The sequence below is a fragment of the Drosophila miranda genome, chromosome XR (assembly GCF_003369915.1).
Source record: "Drosophila miranda strain MSH22 chromosome XR, D.miranda_PacBio2.1, whole genome shotgun sequence".
Classification (NCBI taxonomy): domain Eukaryota; kingdom Metazoa; phylum Arthropoda; class Insecta; order Diptera; family Drosophilidae; genus Drosophila; species Drosophila miranda.
The window spans coordinates 30,407,651-30,432,315 of record NC_046674.1 but is presented as its reverse complement, the minus strand read 5'-3'; the positions used below and the strand labels follow the sequence as shown (position 1 = coordinate 30,432,315).

Sequence of the window (24,665 nt, the reverse complement as noted above, 5' to 3'; positions counted from 1 at the left end):
CTGATTGACAGATGAACAGAAAGAGGGAGAGAGGTACAGTGCACTTAAACGAGGTCCAGCAGGGTCCAGGAAAATTGTGGGACTACATACACTAGCAGCGTGAGGGTGGGTGTCTAGCACTGTTTGACATTTGCTGTCATTGTCAACATCGTCGACAGTTCTTGCCGCTGCTGCTCCCACTGCCGGCTCTGGTGCTTCTGCTTCTGCTGATGACCGCCTGCCACATGCCACAGCTTTGTGCAAAAGCTTTCCCAACCCTCAGCAGCACCCCACACCCGACACCCCTCGCACCGCCACAAGTCCAACCACCAGTGGGACAACGCCTTTGTCTCTGCGGTCGGCGCACGTCTGCTTATTCGGATTGTAGAGTGTCCAGCGGTTCTGTTTCTGTGTCGGTGTCTGGGTATGCCATATAGTCGTACTCGTACCGTGGTAGATGGTAACCAAGAACCAACAATCACCAGCAACACCCACGCCCCCCAAAGCCGCTCCCACGCTCACATTTACGGGGACACACATTTACTGCACATTTCAATCGATTGTCACAACACACGGTAGCGGAAGCGAAGGCACAGAGCAACCATTGCGTCAAGAATATCCGTAGACCCACTGTAGATCCGTTGACCCACCATGCAGGAAAAATATTTCATATAATATTTACATTATGGTTACAGGCTGTATCTGTTTCTGCCTCGGTTAATGTATGTATCCGTATCTGTCTCTCGATCTTGGTCTCTATATTTATATATTAATCCATTTTGTTTCTTGTATATCATGTGCATATCTTGTTACTCCTATTTTCTCTACCAGTAACCCATTCATCCCATTTCCTTTTACTGATTTCATGTAATATAAGAGGGTACACAAATGGGAGTCTTCGGCAGCGAATGGAGCGGAAGAAGAAAAATCATACCCCATACCCACATACATAATACGTCTGGTTGAGTTCTTAAATCTCACAGACTATAAAATCGATATCAAGTTTTCGAACTGAACTTTTTTCATTTGCCTTTTAAAGTTCAACCCTAATCGGACCTAACCATTTCAAGATTAGATACGAAATGGCAGAAATTCTAACTTATATTCCACTACCTATGAGGTGCAAAAGCTGCACGATCTGCATAAATAACAAGGATAACGGTCCAATAAATGTATATGTAATTTTTGTAATGCCATATTTGCCAAAAAAGTGAAAAAAAATTTTAATGGAAAGCGGCTTTTATCTTTTTTTATCAAGACCCAATATTCTAGAAAAGCCTTTATTAAAACGAGCGGCAACGTTGTGAGTCGCAGCTAGGGCCACAACTCTACATTTATACCCGATATTCAATCAGTATGGCCTTCCTCCGCCAGAGGGTGCACACTGCACGAATATAAAGAATATATACACTTTTTGGGTCGGAAACGCTTTCTTCTGGGTGATACACACATTAACTTTCACTTTACTATCTTTAGTGTGTGGGTACTACATATTTATTAGGAATCATATGACTAGCCTTTCCATACCCTCAAAATCTTATAAATAATTCCCATTTACCTCTTTTTCTAGATTTGTTAGCGTCAAACGGAATCGTTGCCAAACGGAAACGGAAGTGAAGCCACACCACAACCCCAACCACGCAAAACGCCCCACCGACCAGTGAGGGAAGACGGTAGACCAGAGGGAGAGGGAGTCATCTGGAAGGGGAGGAGAAGCATATAACTGGCGAAGCAGACAAACAGTTGAATAATGCAAATTAAAATACAATAAAATGTAAAACACAACAGCAACAAGCTGGTGGAAAATAGCAAGAAAAAGCACTAAAGTCACGCGAGTGAAGAGGGGAGAGTGAAGAGCGTGGAGAGTGGGTGGTGTTAGAGGTTGAAATGCCCAAAAATGCGTGTGGCGGCAACTTTTCCACTGAATTGATTTGAGCGGCGGCAACCAGTGCGTATACGCGATACGCGCTCTGTTCTGCGTTGCGTATACGCGATTTAAGACGGAGACGGCAAGCGAGAATTTACATAATTTTGCTGCCGTGGCATAAAAAACATCAAAAACAAATTGCAAGTAACAAAAGAAACGGCCATAAAATGGCGCCAGCCTTGTAAAAATATAGCAAACGGAAAAAAGCAAAGGAAAATAGAAGGAGAGATATCCTTACTGCCCGCTCAAAATTAATTTATGCAGCGGCAGCAGCAGTAGCAGCAAACACCAAATCAAATACAAATACGGAAAAAATAATAGCAATTAAAGCAGCGGACGAGGCCGCGAGAGGTGGGAGTACGCGCGAGTGAATCGCGGGCCAAACGCAAGAGTCACAAAAGAAAAGGGTTCGCGAGGGTTGCCTATAAATGTACCAAGACAGCGGCTGCAGCAGCAGTAGCAGTCGACGTGGCAGCACCAGTGCAACAGCAGCAGCTGCAGCAGCACCAGGCGCTGCAACAGCAGGGGCTGCAACAGCAACAGGAACCAGCAGCAGCGACGAGGAAACCCTCGAGACACTCACAATTATAACCACAACCATAACCGAGACCGAAATCACTGCGGCTGCCACCACGGCAACGGCTACAGCGACATCCACAACCACAACTGTTATAGCCACATCGACGGCAACGGCAACAACAGCCGCAACATCAACAGTTGCAACCAGCGACATCGACGACAGCAGCTTGGCGGAGAGTGAGAGCGACGAGTGCGAGTACATTGAGATCGATTGCCAGACAGCTCAAGGATCTTCGGGCAACTGCAGCACCAGCAGTGGCAGCGGCAAGGGTAATGCCGTGCTGCAACGTGGCAACCAGCAGCAACTCCAGCATCCACACTCGCACCAGCAACAGTCAGCCACCACGCTAGGCGCCGATGTGCGGCTGCTGCGCAAGATCGGCTATATAGCATCTCGGGTCCGAGGCCTGTCCAAATTCTACGGCGACTTCCACCTGGTCAATCCGTACAGCGCTCGTCGCCAACGCCGCCAGCTGCAGGATATCCTGCTAAAGCACTCGATCTTCGATCCGGGCAAGGAGCGGGAGCGCGCCGTTCTTTTGGCAGCTGCCGCAGTGGCAGTTGGAGCAGCAGTCCAGCCAGCAGCACCACTTCCGGGTAACAGCAGCAGCAGTAGCATCGAGGCGGCCAGCAGTCACAGTCACAGCCGGAGTCGCAGTCGCAGCAGCGACCTGGAGGAGGAGGAGGAGCCCGAAGAGGAGTCACCCAACGAGGATCCGTTGGAGCAGCCTGACGACACGGAAGCAGCCACCATACCAGCAGGAGCATCAGGAGCAGCAGCCACAGCAACCACCACCACAACAACAACCACGACCACGACTGTTCGTCGCAAGTCCTCGAGCAGCTCGACGTTAAGCGGAGCGGCCGCCACCGTTTCCGGTTCCGTGTCCATTTCGGCCTCCGCCTCGCAGTCGTTCACCTCTACCAGTACTCCCATCAACCTGCTGGAGGAGCTACTTATCCAGTTCTACGAGGACCAGGACCAGCACCGCTGCAAGCTGACCGTCATTCGGCACCAGCGCGTCTGCAACTCCCCGGACACCACCAACAACAACTGCAATAACATTTACAACAATAATAATAACAACAACAACAACAACAACACCACCACCACCACCGGCCTGGCCCTCACCATGTCCACATCCATGTCGAACATGCCAGTCACCAGCCCGGACAATCAGCAGCAGCAGCAACTGCCCGGCAGCTCTACCAGCCAGGTGCCAGGGGCTGCCACAAGCACCGCCTCCTACTTGCAGCCCACCAGCCTGCCCGACGACAGCGAGAACCCCCGGCGGCGCCGCGCCAGCGATTGCTCGGCGGTACAGGCGGCTCAAGCGGCGTTATCGAATCAACTGCACTGCATTACGCTGAAGAACAATAACTGCGCCACGGCGACGGGGAAGCTGCCCTTCCACCGCGGCAGCTGCGGCGCAGCCGGGGAGCACCTGCTCGCGGCCAACTCGATCGCCAATCGAGCCACCATCATTCTGAGTAAGTCCTGCAGCAATGTGGACGGCGGTGGCACCGGCATGGGCATGGGCATCGGTGTCGGTGTTGGAGTGGGCGTAGGCGTCACCAACCAAATGCGTTCCAGTGCCACAAACATCGAGTCGAATACCCTGAACGGAGCCCAGGACGCCATGGCCACCATTGCCGCTGCGGCAGCCTCAAACAATGGCAACGGCAACAACGAGTACAGCATCCTTCAACTGAACAACACGATCATTCAATGTCACTTCAACGATGACGATTTCCGCGCCCTGGTCAAGGATCTCAAGCGCAAGGTCGAGTACACTGAGCGCATGAATTGGTTATGTGAGTAGCAAAACAACATTCATTTTCTCTTGAATTCTTAAGTAATCAATAGATCTGACATCTTTTTGCTTAAAAGCTTTCTTGCAAAATTTCTTGAGAGTCTTCTACAACACATTTTCCCTGATCCTGACAGCTTTGACTCCCAGATTGTGTTTCATTTTAAAACCATCACAACTCTTACTCGTACCTGCTCTGATAGAAAATCAGCTCGCTAATGGCTTTGCGCAGCGAATCAAATCAAATCGGGTGACACACGAAACCAATCAAATCAAATTAAATCAAGCCAATCCAATCCATTGGATAGCGAATCACACTAATCCATTTTAATATCAATTACCTGCAAAGTTCAAAAATAATCAATCGATTGATTTGGCTTAATTCCAATCGAGTGAAACAATCCGGTTCGACTGATGGCAATTTTAACTTAATTTGAGGATAATACGAGTTTCATACGTACGTAAGAGTATTAAATTATTTGGTTGGATCGCATCAAAGGGAATGGGGAAAGGCCATCATTCTCATCTCATCTCATCTCATCTGAAGGATAATTGATGGTCCACTCCAGAGTGCCTCGGAGTACCGACGCCTTGGATGTACCCTTTTGTTGCTTTTTCTCTGTGCTTGTTGTTGTGTGTAATCGCCTCAAATGAGGCATGAGCAACAGCAATGGGTGCATGAATGGATGATTCGAAAGTAACTACAATGAAATGGAAAAATCATTTCAGAATTCAGTACAAAATGCCACATTTTCTGTTTCTGTTGAACGGTTGCTTGTTGCTCTGTTTCTGTTACGGGGGAAAGCGTGACTGTTGGCACTCCATGGGTGGGAAATATTTTATTCAATTCCGGTATAAATGCACACACAGCTCCCTGGTCTCCCAGTCTAGCCAACATAAATTCTGTAAAAACCAAATGAATATCATATGAAGGCATTCAGAGGACGCACCGAGATTAGAATTTGATTAGTTTTCCCCTCTGACTCTCTTAATTCCTGCACAGGAATATCAGAATTCAGGATTACGATAAATAAAAGCGAATATCCGTAAGTAAAATAAATTCGCAAACAAAATGGCAAACGATTCACAGGGATGGAGATACTCAAGAACTACTTCTGACTGTCTTCTGTCTGACTGTCTTACAGTCCTGACTGTCCTTCTGACTGGGTTTCTATTTGGACGACAAGGTCTTAAAGGACGTGCCGCAAATATAATAAAAGCAACGAGGACGGCAAGGACCAGGCCACGCATTTTCTCCAGCTCATCGAAAGTTTTTTATTTTTGACTTTCTGGTTCACTCAGCTCTAGTCTTTGGTTGCAGGTCGGGGGTGTCTCGATTGCTTCGACTCTTTTGGCCTTTTACGGCAGTACGCCCTTTATGTGTACCGTGTGTCCTGTCAGGGACAGACAGCTACAAGAGCGATCACAACTTTGTTGAATGGCATTAAAAAGTTGTTTTTATATCGACGCCAGGCGCTCGGCTACGTTTCCCTTTTTGACCATCTTTCTCTCCCCTTCTCTCACATTTTTTATTTCTCTCTGTTCGCTTTCGCTACCCCTTTCCTCTTACTTTTGCCTGGTGTCTTGTCCTTGCAGCTCGCTTAGCATACTCTCCTATAAGCAGGTGCTGCCTCTATGTGACTTTTTTTTGGCATTCTTCCACACTGTCGCATTTCAAGCATTTCAATTAAATTTTTGCTCGCCAACAATGTGTTCCCAGCTATCCAGCATTCGGGATGCCAGTTGCCTGTTGATATCGTTTCATACATTTTTATACCCGATACTAAAAATGAGTATGGGGGTATATTAGATTTGTGGTGCAAGTGGATGTGTACTCGAAAAAAAAGGACAATCATAGAGAATGACCATATCTACCAGATTGCCGAATCTGGATCAATATTAAAACCAAAAGGAACAAAGCAGCGCTCGACGACACGTTCTGACTGATTTTCTGTCTGTCTCGTACGCCTTCTTTGTCGTGCCGTTCAATATTAGCGCAGTCTGGCGGAGGAGCGCCATACTGACTATGTATCGGGTATAAATGTAGAGTTGCGGTCGCAGGAGCAACTCACAACGTTCCTCCTCGTTCTTTCTAGGATTCCTGCAGCTGCACTCCACTCCACTCCACTGAACTCTCCTCTATCATCGTTTCCATCGCTCAACAGATTTCCTCTAATCCTCCGAGCTGATTACGTGCCTCGACTGATTGCTCTTGTGAGTGGTCTTTATCCAGGCCATCATCTGGGTCAGCTAATTCCCGCGTTCCATGTGGCATATTCGATGAATTTGATACTGAATCTCCTGTTGGAAGTTAACGCACGAATAAGCTCTTTTGGGCGCTACCCAACACTTTGCGAGATTAAAGAAGTCGACTGGGCACGAGAAATGGTAGAAAACTTTGAACTATTTTAATGGATTACTAGACATGTTGCAAGATTTTATTTTTGACATTTTTCCTTCGGGTGAATCAACTCTTGATCCGGCTACAACACTATGTATCACTTTTGGAAGGGGCAAAATGTTCCCTGATTTAGATTTTTTGTGGCCATTTTCTTAAGGCTTTCAATTGGACTCAAGATTGTTGCTTGGGTAACTTTCAGGGTTTTCTTTCTCTCTCGTGCTCGTAAATCAAAAATACCGACTCGAAGTCGGAGACAGTGGAAAGTCGACGAGAGTAAGAGGGGGTTGACGGGGGGAGCGGGCTGCGCGTGTGTCAAAGCCCAGAAAACATAAATTGCCAAACCATTTGAAAAACAGACACAGAACGCAAAATGGTCATAAATTCAGAAACCTAAATGGCTTTGGCTATACAGTGGAAGAGCAATAGCCACGGCAACAGAAAAGCCACGACGAACAAAAGGGAGCAAACCAGGAATAGAGGCCACCCAGGCAGCAGGCAAGAGAATAAGGAACATAATAGGGAATAAGAAAACATAATAGAAATTACATATAACAAGAGTCAAAAAATATGTTTGGAAATCTACTCGAGACAGCCGCCAAAAAAAGCCCGACCATATCAGCCGTATCAGAGTCGAAAGACACTTAGGCTCGGGATAAACGATGGAAGGGACGCGAGAAAGATGTGACAAAAGGCAAATGGGAATGGCCATGGGATAGGAATTGCTTGGTAAGTATACAGAGGAAAGATTGGCAGAAGCATGAGAAAGAGCAAGTGCTGGATCCAGCAAAAATCTAATAATAATAAAAGACTTTATTGTTCAGTTAACAATTCAATTGTTTCACTTAACAAGAGTTGGCCCAGCCGCAAAAGAGCCAAGAGCGAAAGACAATGTCTGGACAGTGAGTGATGTGTTCTGCGAGTATTTGTTCACAGTATATATATATATATTTTGATCAGTATATAGTAGAGTAGGAGAGGTATAAAAAGTAAGCTGCCAGAAACGAACATTAAGTGGTAAAGTGTTTGGCAAATCAAAACGAACCACAGGCCAAGGACAAAGAGCCCTGTCCCATCCCTGACCCTGTCTCTTCTTCCATGGTTATGAAAGGAGTAGCAGCATCTTCGTGTCGGTTTAAGGGTGTGCAGATAAAATCGAATCCAAGCCGGGTGATGTGCACTTCTCGACCACTGCAGTGCACTTTTCTGGAAAACAGACATTTTGGCGAAAAGTTCTTAATTTTCATCAGAGAAATAGCTTCATCTCCACATCTCCCTCTGTGTCTCTTTCGAGAGTCCTTTGAGGGAAACAAATATTTATCCACTATTCTCAGTGGATAGAACGTCTCAAGAGTTTGGAATCCGGAAAGAGACAATGAAAGAATTTAAGTATATTTCATTTCACTTCAATTTAAATTTTTCTTAATTTCATTGCTGCATTCCAGCGTTTCAGTGTTTGCTGTATTTTTTGGGTTTGTGGCACGCTGCGTGCTTCATGCTGCACTTTGCACGTTGCACGTTGCCCTCTCTTTATGATAATAAGAAGTGGTCGGAGTCCTAATTGAAATTTTTGTGCCACAGCAAAACAAATTTTGTGGCGCCCTGAAACTTTTTTCATCCTTTGCTTCTGTTGTTGTTATTTCTTGAGTCATTAATTACAATAATACGCTTGTGGTCGAGCGGGGAGTGGAGTGTGTCATGGCATGACAGAGAGAAAGAGAGAGAGGTGTGGAAAGGTATCGGGCGGTGGTGAGAAGGAACGCTCATTGGCAAACTTAAATGCATGCAAGAAGACAACTTTTTGGGGCAGAGTGGGGTGAAGAGGGGCAGCGGCACACAGATCATGCCATGTCGTGTAAGTCTCAAAAGAAGCAGGGACAAGGAGAAGGAGATGTCTTAAAGAGGGAGAGGATTGGTGAGGAGAGAGAGGAGAGTGGTAAAGAGTACTGAGAGTGAAGTGGCGATGAGGCGCAGCAGGAGAGGTCGGCTATGGTGGTTGCAGTTAGTGCACTTCGTGTCAAAGTGTGCACACAGCATGTGGCCAAAATGAAGCAAGAGCACCAGCAGCCGCAGGAGCGGGAGCATCAGCATCATGAATCCCGATGAGTGTCTTGTATCTGACAGATACTCGTAGCGCAGCTACCCCGCAACCCACTACCCTTCAGAAATACTCGACAAGGAGGGAAATTTATTAAAACGCTGTCAAGATGAAGATGGAAATAAGCAGCAGCGATATAACTAAAATTATATGATATCTACTTTTCGCTCATCCTCCTGCCTCCTGCGAGCCACTCTTCTGGCTATGCAAACGACCTCAAAAGGAGGCTACACTTTTGAGATGAATCCAATGGGATGGTGAGAGTATAGCAGATTTTATGTACTATGAAGTATATCTCATACGCCTGCAGCATGCCCCACTTTTCCTCATGCAAACGACCCCATTAAGAAGCAAACTCTTTTGAGTAGACTTTTAATCAGCTAAACTAAGAGGTGGCACCCTATTCACTTACAGTTGAGCATATTTAAAAATATTTAATACGATACACATATATTTATTATTTTCATTCCAACATACTTGTGTATGGTAACCGCCCTATTCTATTCTCTATTATGATATTTAATACGATGTTCTGATGTTTAGCTGATATGTATTTCATATTTATCTTTTTGTCCAATTAATGATATTAAAACATATATTTCTTGTGACATATGTATATGTACTTTTAAAAAGTTATTATATCGGCAAGACGCTTCAAACGATATTGTCTGTTCATCTCTGGCACAGAAGCGTAGAAGCGTCTCCTGGCTGAAAAGCAAGTTCTGGCTACACTTGCAACACGGCTATGTGGGCTGTCAAGAGTGCCACAGGGAATGGTGAGAACGAGGCGAGGCAGTGAGGGAGGCGCACTGCGCATCGCTCGCTCTTTAGGCAGCAGACAAGCGAACAACTTGTCTAAACTCGAATGGAAAGCAGCAACCGGAACAGGAAGCGAAATCAGACGACCAGAAACAGCAGCGAACAAGGCGAATAAAAAGCAAAGTTTGTTTTTTCGACAGCCACTGCAAAGTTGTTGCATTATTTGTGTGTGCTGTTAGTTGGGAGGGGGAAGCAGAAGAAGGTATCATTCAACAACTTACACGATTCATTGACTTTCCTAGAACACAGACATGATGTTCCCTCCACTCCTGGAGAACAGCTCCTGACTTGTCTGCTAAGCGCATTAGCTTGCTGCTCTTCTAACCTCTTATTTTTCTATAGCCATTTTCCTCTCTGTCGTTCTATACGTCTGTCTCTCTTTGTTCACCATCACTTTGTCTCTGTCTCTCCGCTGTGCGGGAGTGTGAAATGGCAACGCTGACAGATTGACAGACAAGTCGGATGAGATTATTGGAAGTAACAAGCTTGCTAATGCCGCAGCGAGGTGTGGGGGCAATCAAGCAGATGATGACAGCAAATATCATAATGGAAGCAACCACCGAACCCTCTCCTCGTACTCACTACGAATAGAAAATCCTGACTTTTTAAATGCCATCAATCATTTATCAATTTGTTCTAAGAACAAATCGTTCAAATCTAATTTAGTTCAAAAATGCAATTGAAAGTCGATTAGATGGCAGTAAGTTATACGAGTCGTTTATCTGATTACAGGATCACCAATTCAATAAATTTCAATAAATGCAATTTTACTGAAATTCTATATATTAGTTACATTTAAATATGAATATCAATTTTACATTTTAAGGTTAATTTGAAATTTCACAAAAAATAAAAAAAGAGTAAAACTCTAACTAAGAGTAATTTTTGACACAAAACGATACTATAAGAAAAACCAATGAATGAACTCCCTGTTTCTCTCTGTTTCTGTACATAATTTTGTACTATGTAAATTTAATGTCCATCAACGTAAAGAATATATGAAGCTGCTTCGGGATTAAGTCAAAATTGTATCGCTGTAAAATGTGAAAAGATGAAGCCGAATCGCGGAGGCGCTGTCAGGAATGGGCTCTGGGGTCCTGGGATCTGAGGATTGGTCTGCTCCGATTTCTGTTTCCTTGACCCACTTAAAGGCGAGCATGTCAAATAAATACATATGCATACTGAGCCACATATCATCATATACACTCACAAGTGTGATTATGTTTGTGTGTGTTTTGTGTGCCTTGTATAAGCTATCGTTTTAATGAGCAATAAAGTGTTGCACACTTAAGAGGGCAAGCGTGGGAATTTCGGCGGCTGCGTCAAAAAGCAACTAAAGCAGCCACAGGAAACCAGAAAAAGAAAAAAAGGACAGAAAAAACTAGAGCACACATACGCCTACTCACTCACATTGGGAAAATCAAGAGTCTTTGTGCGCTTGAATCTCTAAACTTGCCACAGCAACAAAGTATCCTTTGAGAACAGAGAATAAGAAAGACACACTTTGGCAGGGAAAAAGGCCAAAAGAGAACGCAGATAAAACTTCAGAGAGAAAGAAGATACGAGTATAGTTCGAATTTAAGTCGAATCACTTCTGAAAAATTATCACACTGGCATTGCTTCGAACGAAAAGCTAAAAAAAAAGAGAGGGAAGGCATGGGGCAAAGGTTAAGCAGATATCCAGCGAGACAGTTGAGCAAAGAAGATGAGGACCATTATTTTCAGGTGAGGCAAGAGAGAAAGAAAACACATTTCAAGGGAAATGTTGTGGCAATAATTGCCTCCGCAAAACACAAGGACACGGCCTAGCAGATGCACAATTATGCCAATTTTCAGATAGAATTTCTCAGAAACATGAACAAGAATCTTGCACCTACACAACCAGGCATTAATGCTCCTGTCTGTTCCTTTGTGTAACAGGAACTTTCGCCTGTTATGCATGACGATAACTCTAACGCTTTAAATTTGCCTTCTTCGATCCCGACTACGTACTCGTGTTTGCTCTATCATTTAGCTGCAACTAAATGCCAACCCAAATACAAACACACGGAAAGGCTAGTTGGTTTTCCCTGACTACGGTCATCACTTTCCATCCAAATGATTAAGCTGGTGTGGATGTGAGATTCTCAGTAGATTGGTATGCCGTTTCATATTTAAAGTTCAATTAAAACTTTTTCACTGTCTCAGAGTCAGGTCATTACAACAGCGAATTAAGTCGAAATGGGTGTTTTAACTATGCTACTCTCAAAGTCAATTTCACCTTTAATAACAGTTTGAATAGCGGTTTTGAATTCAGCTTCAGTTTTTCGAGTAAGTTTTTTACTGAAAATTCTTATTTCAGTTTGTAGTTTCAGATTCAACATTTGCTTTAATTACATATTATAGATTTCAAAAATCCTAGGTATTCCTTTCTTTTGTCTTTTATTCCATTTTCTTTCAATCTTTAAAAAACGAATTATACAGTATGTCTTAGAAAATACTATGTATATTACCGTAAGAAAGTGAATATAGTTTTTCAACAAACAGGAGGTTTGATAATTTGATAGGATAGGATGTGGTATTACCTGATGAGGGGCCCTACTTTGAGTATCCTTTGCAATTACCATCTGCCAGAAATCGATCGGCGTGAGTGTACTCGGAGGTGTATTCGAATCCGAAAATCCTCCCAAAACATCAGTTATTTTTAATATTTTTTGCCATAATATGCGTAAAGTGAGTAGTTATTTTATGTATACATGTCTCAACCTCTCCTGCGTACGAGTATCCTTGCCTCTCAACGACAGAGTGCTGTGTCATTGGGATCCTTTTTCCACCTCCACCGCCTCATTTCACCTGCCATATTTCTCATGGCTCATACGCCCACAATTTTATTTATTATCATTTCGTTTTTGTTGTCCCCCCATTTTGTTCTTTTGGTTTTTGTTTTATTCATAAACACACACACATCCGCACTCTCGTGAATTATATGATGTCTGATGTATTGTAGTTGTTGCTGTAATTTATATGTGTTGTTTATTTTATACCAATTTAATGCAACTACATAAGCCCCCACACGCCCTCCCCCCCTCAGTCCATCTATATGTATTTTTATGTTTGTGTGTGCGTGTGTTTGCACTAAAATATTTGACATGTAGTCACGTTCAGGGAGCACGACACTCTCGATACTCCCGATAAGAGATGGGAATAAAGATGTGCCATTTTTGGGGCAACTTCTCTGGTTAAGTTCTACCATTAGTCGCTTCCAAGCAAATTCCACACGGACTCTAATCAACTTATTCATTTTGAAGTGATAGACTTAAGCATACGAGTATATGTATCTCCAGCGTTTCTCCTATCTTATTAAATATAAACGCTGTCAGCGAAAGACAGACCAAGGAACGTCAGCTGTAATTTAACCAACTTTTCGTTTTTCCAAAGAAATCGCCATCAGATTAATGGTTAAAACTCTATGCTTTGAACCGAGTGGGCTTTACCTCAACAACAGTGACTCTGAATATAATTGTGACCATGCTTTGCCAGCACTGTTTGTGTCTCTTTTTCGTTGTACAATACGGTTTTTGATAAACTTAAAATGTCAACAGGAATTCCAACCCTCAAACATTTTTAGCAACTTGTAACACTGTCCTTGCTCGTGGATGCGGCACTTTGTGTCGCTAAGGATGGATTTACAGCATTTTTATGCCATACATTTTAACTACCATCGCGGCGATGTCTTGGAAACCGAGCAAAACGAAGCTCTTTTCGCAGGCGGACGTCTCTTCTTCCCGGGTCACAGGTGAAGTGTGAAATGGGAGTCACACAAAAAACAGTAGCAGAAAAAACGGAATCTAAAACAAATAAAACGAGGGGGAACGTTGTGAGTTGCTGCGGAGACCGCAACTCTACATTTATACCCGATACTTAGTCAGTACGGCTCTCCACCGGCAGACGCCACTAATATTAAAAGACACGACAAAGAGTGCGTGCGAGAGAGACAGAAAATCAGTCTGAGCGTGACGTCGGGCGCTGCGTAGCCACTGCAAATTGATTTCTTGCTTTTGGCTACAAAAATGATCCGATCTGATCCAGATTCAGCAATCTGATAGATATGGTCATTATCTATGATTCTGCGTTTTTTAGTTTTCTTGAATGTGCAATATTGTGGATGCAACAGATTTTCGTCCTTTGTGGGGGCGGAAGGGGGTGTGGCGAAATTTGGACACAAAACGGTCAAAGTCCGATATCACAGGAGTGTGGATACCAAATTTTGTTGCTCTGGCTCTTATATGTTCTGAGATCCTTGAACTCATATTTTGCAATTGGCAAAACCGACCATGAAACCTATGTGTTAGAGAGAGACAGAGCGAGAAAGAATGAAATTGTTTTCTTGATTCTGGCTATAATAAGTATACGATCTGGTTCAGATTTTGCACTCTAGAAGATATAGTCATCTTCTACGATTCTGCGTTTTTAGTTTTCTCGTATCGTCAAAATTGTGGATGCCACAGATTTTCGCCCTTTGTGGGGGCGGAAGTGGGCGGGGCAAAGTTTTGAAATATTCTTGTAGCAGTGACATATCACAGAAGTGTGGATCCAAAACATCGTTGCTCTAGCTTTTATAGTCTTTGAGCACTAGGCGCTAATAGGGACGGACAGACGGACAGACGGACGGACAGACGGACAGACGGACAGACAGACAGGGCTCAATCGACTCGGCTATTGATGCTGATCAAGAATATATATACTTTATGGGGTCGGAAACGATTCCTTCTGGACGTTACACACATCCAATATCCACAAATCTAATAAACCCCAATATTCATTTTGATTATCGGGTATAATGAAAGCTAAGCAGAGCAGAAGCAATAAAGAAAAGCCGCAATAAAAGTTGAAATTTTCATCTGGGTTTCCCATTCTCCATCTTCCATCTCCCATCGCTGCCCCGTTGCTGCCCCGTTGTTGCCTAGGCAAATGTTAATAATTAAAAGCACACGGCTTTTCATATGTGCAGGACTTTTTTCGGACTGCGAGTACCACTACTGTTGTCACAGAAGTGGCCTGATGGAAAACGAAAACAGTTGCTGACAAGAATTCTTACATTGATATCAATCAAAAAGAAAAGGATTATGCGAGGAAAGACGGGGAGCGAGAGAAAATTTGAACATTCCCATACACTTTTGCGGTGAAACTTTTCTGGCAGCTGCCGATTTACAGTTTTCCCATTTGCCTTTTATCTTTTGTCTGGGCCCAGGCATTCACATTCGCAGGTGGATCTCCAAACCTCGAACCCCGAACGCAGATCTCGTTAGACACTTTGAAGATGTCAACGGCAAAAACTGTTTGCGATTTCAGGGGAGCTTTAGTATCGGCCCCGACTCCGTCTCCAGCTTCTGCTGCTGCTTCAGCTTTGGGTGCGGTCCGCCCATCCTCAATCTCAACCTCTTCCCGCGAATGGTTTTGAATTTAAATTTTGCTCGCTCGCAAGGACACCTCCGCCCGTTCACCTGGGCCCCGTTCCGTCTCGCAGCCAATAAAATCGTTTTAGTATATTAATTAAAGCTCTGGGTAAATACAGCACCCCGGCCGTGGCTGTCGTACCGCACTTTCGCCCGACAACATGAATGGGGCTCGCAGCTGTCGCGGACAGCAAATTGGATGGCGTCCCGCTCGGCTCGAATGGCTCAGCAAATTATTCAAACCAGATACAGAAGAGATGGAAAAGAGTCGTCTGAGGGAAGCCAAAACGAAATCAGTTTAAAGAATACACAGAAGTAGCAGAACAAAAAATAAAAGGAAGATATGGCATAGGGCAAGAAATTTATATACAATAGTTCTAGCACATATACAAAGGACTAGAAATACAAAACTCAAATCAAAAAAACAGGACGGTTCAGACGGCAGCTCGGATAAGGAAGGAGGTGTGAGGTAGTTTTGGGTATACATCGTTCAATTTACTGAATAAGTTTTAACTGCGCAAATTAATTTTCAACGAACGATGAACAAAAAAGAACGATGAACGAAAAGATCGAATATGATGATCTTATTCAGTTCGTTCACTTCCATGAATATGTTATTTTTTGTTCGTTCGTTCATGAACGACCCAACACAACAAACAGGAAAAAAGGATGACAAACAGATAACAGTCTCGAATAGAGGGACCTATTGTATGTAGTATTCTTGTTGTACATATTTTTGTACTCTTGTACTCTGATAGCGGTACTCCACTCCTTATATATTCCCCGTCCATTACCTATATTAAGAGCTTTTACTGTGATCCTGTACTGTACCATGAATTTGTATATATTTTAAACGCTTTTCACAGTTTTTTTTCTACACAATTTCAATAATGTATTCTCGACCGTTTCTGTGGCACTTCAAACGTGATCTATTTAATTAGCTTCCGTCTTAATCTCTGCGCGTGCTTCAATCTTTGATTTCTCAGCTTCAGTGGCCGCAAAAAAAGGGGAGTGTCAACATGAGTCATGACTTTCGTAGGTGGCACGTGCACCCAAAAAGGATAAATCACCCCCACCCAATTCGGTAAAGCCCAAGTACTGAGATGACATTTGCTTGGTTTTATTATTTGTAAAGTTGGTTGATTATGGAGTGGTCTTGCCCCTTTGTACGTCTTCTAATGTTAATCATATCCATATAAACAGGTTCAAGCTCGAGTTTAAGAGTCGCTTTTTCCAAGAGGGGAAGATGCTGGAGCCGCTGGAGGAGTGGAGCCGCTGTCAAGGGCAAGCCAAAGAGCAAACAACCGCCGGGGAAAAAGCGAGAAAAACGATGAAAAATCAAATTTTTTCAGGTATTTACCCCAGCGGCAGTTTCTACATACATACATACAAATACATATATATTTGTGTCTGCCTGTATTGTATTTTTTCCAATTTATGTGCCAGCAACAGAGATGAAAACCCGTGAAAACCCAAGCGTACTCCGCGTGGCTTATGTATTATTTTTTTTTTAATTTACTGCTAGCTTCTCAAAGCCGGGTCTCAGTCCGGGTTTGGGGGTCGGGCCACGCCCCAATCGCCTTCAGGCAAGTCAATACGTTGCCAATTACCATACTCACACGCGCGCACACAAACACACTGACTAATACAGAGCCCTACCTCTCTCAGAGGCAGCAGCCATATGCAAATATCTGTAAGTCCATCGGTTGGGAAAAGTGTGATCGAATACATCGATAGCATATGCTCCAATCAATTGAAATCATTGAAAGCTCGCGAATATGTCATAAACTTATCGTATTTGCATAATACTTATGATCAAAATAAGTATTATATCAGATTCGTGGTTATGATCCATTCATGCTCAAAAGATATGTAAGTTTCCTTTAAAATGAATCACCTACAGCTACATCAGTCATTTGATGGCTAAACTTTAAAGGCAACAGAATGCAGATCTCTGGTTTCATAGCAGCTAGCTTTAATGAATGGAGTCCCATTATTCTCTTAACAATTCCTCCGCCAATTACTGGCTAACTGACAGAATATCACGTCAAATTTCGTTCCGTCCTGGCAGAAAGTTGTCCCTATCTATCTTGAGATACTCTATCTTCTGCTTTGTTTTTTTCTTTAACTGCTGACGACTGTTTTACAAATCGTCTGCCTTCCCGTCCTGCGATTCGGGGAAACACCAATAATGCTGCACATGAAAATCGGGAAGCTGGGGCGGTCTCAATTCATGTGTGTATTGATTGGTGCCGGAAGAACATTGCGAAACATTGCGATAAAAATCCATTTAGATGCGCAAATAAGCCAAAATCAACACGAAAATTGACTTTGATGAGAGACGGCGAGACGAGACGAGTCAGGACGAGATGATGGCAATGAGGCCTATTCCCCAGGCTCAACCGAAGATAGCCAAGACTCCATAACTATACCATCCTCAGGCCCATTCCCTATTACATCAGCAGCCCTCCTCATGTGTAAAGGGAAAATGGGCGCTAATTTCTTGTGTCACGCTGCGAATTCCATAAATTCCACAACAATTGGATGGTCTGGCATCGGGGAAAAAATATATTTAATAAAAAAATTGATGCCGCGAGATTCCCTGCTTTTGATAAGCGGGAAGTGACACAAGGGGAAGGAAATTTTGACAGCTGTCAAAACTTGGCTGGCGTAACAGCCGCCAGTCCCATCAGTGCGTCCCCCGCACATAATTCATTTATTGACAGTTAGAGCAATTAAATTGGGAACCCCCCTTTCCCACCCGCACTACCGTCTTCCAGTCACCCAGAGACCAACTCTGTTGGTCTGTAATACGTTTATTTGCAATCAGTTTGATTACCGAAAAAGTCCTCGGAGTGGAAGTGAGCTGGGTTCTCGGGTATCCGGATCCGTGTTCCTGGAAAATCTTAAGAAGAGATGCCAGAGATTTCAAAGTTTCCATCTGGAAAAAAAAAATACTGATGAGTAATGAGTACTCCACAAGGAGTTTAAATTTTGAACTACGAAAACTTCATTTGTATAAAGCTATTAATCTGCAACAGAGACGCACACGCATATACAAGGCAGTTGGAAAATGTCAACCGCGCATGTGCATGTGTGTTTGCGAGGAAAAAGGAAAGGCAGAAGGACAGGAGCTGGCCGGCAGACTGTCTGAATGGCTGGCTGGATGTACTCTAAACTCATTTAATCAGCACAAAGCGTTTAATCCCACTAAATGTATAAAACGAACTAAAAGAAAAGAAGAGTGGGTACACATATCAATCAGTGTTTTCCCGCATATAGTACTCGTACTCCTACTTGTATGTATGTTTCTATGTGTGAAGCTCCTGCCACCGTACAGAATTAAATCAGATTTAATGCACTTCATCATTAACTTGATGGACTCTTCTTGGGGCTGAATGGCAGCAACCTCAGCCTTAGTCCCAGTCCCAGTCTCCCAGGCAGTCCATAGCGTCCTTCCTGTGTGAGTGTGAGCCAAAAAGTAAATAATGACAGACATATATAATGTATTAGCCTTCGAAAGAGCAATTTACACAAGTCAATTGAATATTTACAAAGCCAAGACAAAGAGACCAAAAATGCGAACCGAACCAAAGCGAAATAGTAATTCAGAATGATAAATACGAAGGAGACGTAGAAGGCGGCTTCCAATGTCAGGCACAAATATTCTCCTCGAGCAAAGTAACCATGGAACCCATAGAACCAGAGTAGAGAATTTGAGATAGGTCTTCGGAGTCGTATACATAAACCATGGAACAGAAATTAAAAACAAAAAGCTGATGGCACATACATAGATGACGTATGGAACAATGAAAAGAATGAGAGAATCTAAGTATAAAAACTTGAGTTTTCTAAATGAAAACATATTTAGCCTCTGCTTAGTCAATCAAAAAACCGCATGAAAATCTTTGGGAATTGCCTTAACCTTTACCAAGAAGGCCCCCCATGAGCAGAGCTCACTTTGAGCCCCACTCTCATGATTGTACACTAATTCTGATCAATTTGTTTGCTCTTTTGCTTAACACATATAGAAAATAAATCAGAGCTCATGCATACGCATACTCGCAGTCGCACGAGTGGTATACTCGTTTGTATATACAGATGCGAACACGGCAAATGGTTGGACAGCTTATGGGCCATGGAATGGTATTATGGCCAAAGACAAGTTTCAATTAGGGGCTCTCGCACACGCACAAGAAGAGAATAATGGTGTGGGGGAGACGGAAACGGACACGGATACAGAGGAATAGACAGAGGAACCATGAAATTGCCAATCGTTGTTGGCTGTTGATTCGTCTCCTTTTTCCCCACATGCCACTGCCGGTCTATCCCTCTACTATATTTGATTCAGCTATCCCTACCACTGACATTCGTACATCAATTTGATTCACCAGCCTTACCTGCGTATGGTATGTGTGTGACGTAAGACCAAAATGTGTGGATACCCTACACGTGGGCGGGCATTCTCAAAGCTCAGACAGCTGACCCAATCTCCAGCTAACTTTAAGACCACAATTAGAGGATTAAGTTTGCCTAATCTCAAGTTAAACCAACGAAATTTCTGTTGCGGATAAATGTAGATAAATTAAGCAAGGGATCGTTTCTGGTGACTCGACGGCAGTCGAAAGGGGCCTGCAGCAAGGATCGCATGCAGCACTCCACGTGTCGTATGCGTAATACGACTCACACTGCTTACGTGCCTGCCCAAAAGCCCACGGCACGCAAACCAAATCCCCCATCACGCTACGTAAGCCCCAGTACAAATACGAGTATTAATGCAAAAGACCGCACAAAAAAGACATGGCAAAAGAAAGCCGGGGACTAAAAATACAAATGCAAATAAATACTAACTCAAATGTGCTGCATAAATAGCCAAGGGTCAACAAATTCAACCCCATTCCAGCCAGAAACCATCACGAGGGCGATGACGATAGCGGTGATGAGAGACCGTTGGGATCACAGGATTGTCGGGAACAGTAACAACCAAGAGACCAGGCAGAGCCAAAACCAACATCAGATATTAATTACACGTCAACGGAGGTCAATTAAAAATTTGCGGCAGATTAAATGGGTGACATGGGGCCAGGTCAGCAAGGAACAACACGGCACAGAACAGAGCATAGGACAGAAATGATATGGCTTTTCATAGTATGGACTAGAGAAAGGAATCTGCTAACCATAAATAATAAGCGCCCAAGAAAGGGTGGCCTAGAAAATGGCATAGATGGGGAGGGCTTGACAGCTGGCAGTTTATTGGTTAATTGAGGACCATTTAAATACGTATTGGGACCAGAGGAGGTATTTAAATCATTGACCGTTCAAAGAACGCACTGACAAAGTGGTTAAAAAATATAGCATATGGGCATTTCCACCGATCCCAAAAAATTAAAAGTCAATAAAAACACATTTCCATATACTTTTTCCCCGATGTTATTTCCTACAAATATTGAAACTCAGCTAATTTAACCAATTGACATATAACTTCATTAACTTCAATCTGAAAAACCCATTGAAATAAGCAAAAGTTAACTTTTTCGGTATTTTTTGGTATCTTTATAGTCATGTTTTCTTTAAATAATTTTCTCCTATGAAAAAATATGATTCTTGATAACATATTTTTCTCAAAGTATCTCTTACAAATTGAACTATCTAAAACTATCTTAGCAAATTTTCTCAATATCGGCTACCGGTATATTTTTTGCGCTTTACCCAGCCACGAAATGTCTGTCTCGTGCGAAAGTATTTAAATTCAATTTAAAACGAGAGGTAACTGCTGCTGCGACCGCAACTCTACATTTATACCTGATACATAGTCAGTATGGCTCTCCTCCGCCAGACAGTGCTCACATTGAACAACACGACAAAGAGTGCGTGCGAGAGAGACAGCAAATCAGTCAGAACGTGCGCTGCGTAGCCACTGCAAATTTATTTTTTCTGGTTTTAATAATTATCCCGATTCGGCAATCTGGTAGATATGGTAATTCTTTATGATTGGGCGTTCTAAATTTTCTCGTATCTTTTCAAAATTTCTGATAGCACAGATTTTCGTCCTTTGTGAGGCGGAAGGGAGTAGGGTGAAGTTTTTAAATGCACTTGAAACAGTGAATTATCACATAAGTCTGGAAACAAAATTTCGTTTCCTTAGCTCTTATAGAGTCTGAGCACTAGGTGTTCATAGAGACGGAAAGGCAGACGGAAGGGCGTCTTTTAAAGTATCTTTTGTTAAAATCTATGGATCAACGGTTAACGTGCAACCAAATCTTCTAATGCCGCATTTTACACTAAAATTTTTAAAAATAAACTAATCCTCAAAATAAACGTCGGTTTGGTTCACAGCGTCAATGTCGTGTTGAGTAGTGTAATAGAACTATCAAGAGCTACTGTATAATTGAAAATTATTCCAGCTCGGTCTTATTTTGACATTTTGATCACATGCAATGCGTGCGATCGATATCGAGCCCACATTTATTAAGAGGTAAATGAATCACCAAAATATCACCATGGCTGTCTGTCCGTCCGTACGTGTTGTTTGACGCCTAGTTCTCAGAGGCTACAATAGCTACAGCAACGAAATTTTGTATCCACACTCCTGAAATATCACACTGCATCCAGCCCAAACAAAGAACGAAAATGTGTGGCAGACCAGACTGCTGAGTCTGAATTAGATCAGATCGTTAATATAGAACGGAACCAGACGGAACAAATGAAATTTCAGAGTCTACGCACCGTGGTAAGCGGCCTACTCATTTTCTGTCTCTCTCACACACTCTTCGCTGTGCGATGTGTACGCACTCTGGCGGAGGATAACCATACTGACTGAGTATCGGGTATAAAAGTAGAGTCGCGGCCGTAGCAGCGACTCACAACATTTCCTCTCGTTTGCTTTGGAAAACTTCATTTGTGAAACGGTTTTATTGTTTAATACAAAAAAGAAAATGGATTTCAGATTAAGCAAGAGAATGTTAAGCGCCAGATAAAAGACAAAAATTCGTTAAACATTTTTCAGTGTAAAAACGGGCGGGAACGTTGTGAGCCGCAGCCAGGCCCGCGACTCTATGTTTATACCCGATACTCAGTCAGTCTACTCTCCGTCAAAGGGCACACACTGCACCAGGAAGAGTGTGTGAGAGACAATGAATGAATAAGCGCCTGGAAAACGTTGTGTAGCCACTGCAAATTGATTTGTTCTTTCTAGCTATAATAATAATCAGATCCGATCCAGATTCGTTGAATGGCATAACCGAAGGCACTACGAGCTCCGCAGTATGTTTTGAGGGACTTCAGAGATATGTAAGTGCACGAAACTTTCTGATTTTAGTCCACTGTTCAAGCACTCGGTTTTTAGTTATTCGGGGTGATCCGAATCTGACTGAAGGAAGAATTCGAAATGATCGAAAGCATTCAAGAGGCATGAGTATAGTAGTGATTTTGTGAATACTTTGTAGTGGAGCCCAGCACCAAGCATTACTATCCATGCAAAAGCAGGGCAGCACCTCATTCTTTCACTGTGCCTAATTCTTTTTGTTAATTTTTTCCTGTTCACCGTTTCCCGTGAGCAGAAAGACATAGGTGGGTGGACCGTGCAGCACTCATCATTATTTTGCAACGTCCTAACCTTGTGTTTACCTTCTGGTCGGATTGTCGACGTGTCGCATTGTGTCCCAAATTTGTCATTTGTTATTTGTTTAACATGCGTATTGAATTGTGGAGTTCCTCCCGGTCCTTATCTGCGGAGAGGAGGGGACGAGGGCCCCTATGAAAATGAGTCTTGAAAAACACGTACAGACATACACTCACTCCTCGGCCCTCATTCTCCATCTCCTCCAGCGACAGCGCCAGCGAGAGAGATATAGCAAAGAGAACATGGTGTTAAATAATTAATTACAATCCATTAATTAATTAGACAACGCAACGGGGGTCATTAGGCTAAGCAGCAGCACGAAAGGGGCCAAAGGACAATGGGACCCCAGGAAAGGAAAGCAGCAACCATGACAGAACCCGCAAAAAAAAACACTTGATACGACAGCTTGTACACATAATGCGACCATAATCAACATCAGCGAGTTGTTTTCCCCGTTTTTTTTTTTTTGGCCTTCCTCTGTTTTTTTTGTTGGGTAAAATTCTTTTCCCTTCTTTGGGCACAATAGGGAGTGTAGTTGTTAGGACTCATACTCATATTTTATTGCATATTGTTAGGCGTAAAATTAGGCCCCATACAGTTGCATAATTTATGACATTGTCCTCAAGTCAAAGGGCTGTCCCAGCAGTCCCCATGCCCCAGACTGAGCATTGATTTATAGGAGAGCCCGTGGACTTCCATTGTCCCAGCCCCAGTCCCTCCAATTTTAAGTTGAATGTATGGCAAACATTTGGGATTCAACAGAAAGTAAACTACCTTCCCATACTATTCGATGATACGAATCTCAGGGGAATTACTACTAGCCCTCTTGTTGAGAGAAAACCAAAGGTGTATCCATGACGTAAAGACTAAGAATGATATTCGATCTATTCGGGGCGTATCTAAATGTGGTGCAAGCCCACCAAATTGATCGAAATTATATATAAATTATTGATGATATTAGTACCATTTTGAAATGCTCAACTTAATATAACCGTTCATTCCCTAATTCTTAATATCTCATTACAAAATCATTATCATTAAAAAATTTGAGTTTGGATTATTTGTTCAATCCCAATTCGTCAATTTCTTCATGCATGATTTATTCGTAAGAGAGCGAGAGTTCCCTCTCTGATGCTTTGCTTCCGCATTATCAAATTGAACATTTATAAATTTCACCGATAATCCAAACGAATTTCCTCCCTTACCCTATTTGCGTATTTTCGTAGATTAATTTTCGTTTTCATTTGGCATCCAAGACGGAAAACTGTATAATTTTGGACACTTTCGAATACGTCCTACAAGCCTTGCGGCCTCATCTGTCAGCTGACTCGTTTGTGAGACAAAAGTATATTTCAAATACGGGAGGAAGACTGCCTGATCCCGCACCCTACTTTCTGGCAGCTCTTGGTTAATGTTAATGCCATAAAATTCCATTTAAGTTCCTTCAGCAATTCTCACAAACAAATGTGAGACAAGGCGACCCAAAGAAATGGCATGGACAACTTTTGTGCCCAACAAAACAAAAGAGGAGGAAAAGTATAAACTTTGCTGAAGCCTGAAGCCACGGCAGTAGCAAAGTAAAAACAACTGAATTATTGGCTATGAGAATGTGCGTCACTTGACCAAACTGCATGCAACATATCCTTTGGGGCAAATAGAATATGGCAGATGGCAGTGTGGTCCAAGCAGCAGAGGAGCAAATTTGTCCAGGCTGATAAATGGCCATGCAGGGGTGGACTCGAGCTCAGTAGAATGGAGTGTAATGGCGATGGTGATGGCCTGGGTGCCACAATGCGTATGCGCAATGTGAGAAGGGGTGTAGGTGCACTACCCACCCCTCTTTGTATTTCGATTGCAATGGCAACATTTAGCAGCAAATTTTATTGCTAGAATCGCTCGACTTATCTCGAAATATAACACAAAATATTGAGTTAATTTATCATGGGCCGGAAAAGCCCATGTATAGCGACATGTTGCTAGCAAATTGGCAACCGAAAC

General features: G+C 43.0%; 1 protein-coding gene across 1 annotated transcript in view; it reads left to right on the top strand.

Annotated features, from left to right (window-relative positions):
- Positions 1 to 24,665, top strand: part of LOC108152344 (high affinity cGMP-specific 3',5'-cyclic phosphodiesterase 9A) — a 158,768-nt gene that overhangs the window by 93,018 nt on the left and 41,085 nt on the right. The window contains exon 3 of the mRNA XM_017281608.2: positions 1,550 to 4,300. Coding sequence (XP_017137097.1) covers positions 2,335 to 4,300 — 1,966 coding nt within the window. The 5' untranslated portion in view covers positions 1,550 to 2,334. The remainder of the gene's footprint in view (positions 1 to 1,549; positions 4,301 to 24,665) is intronic.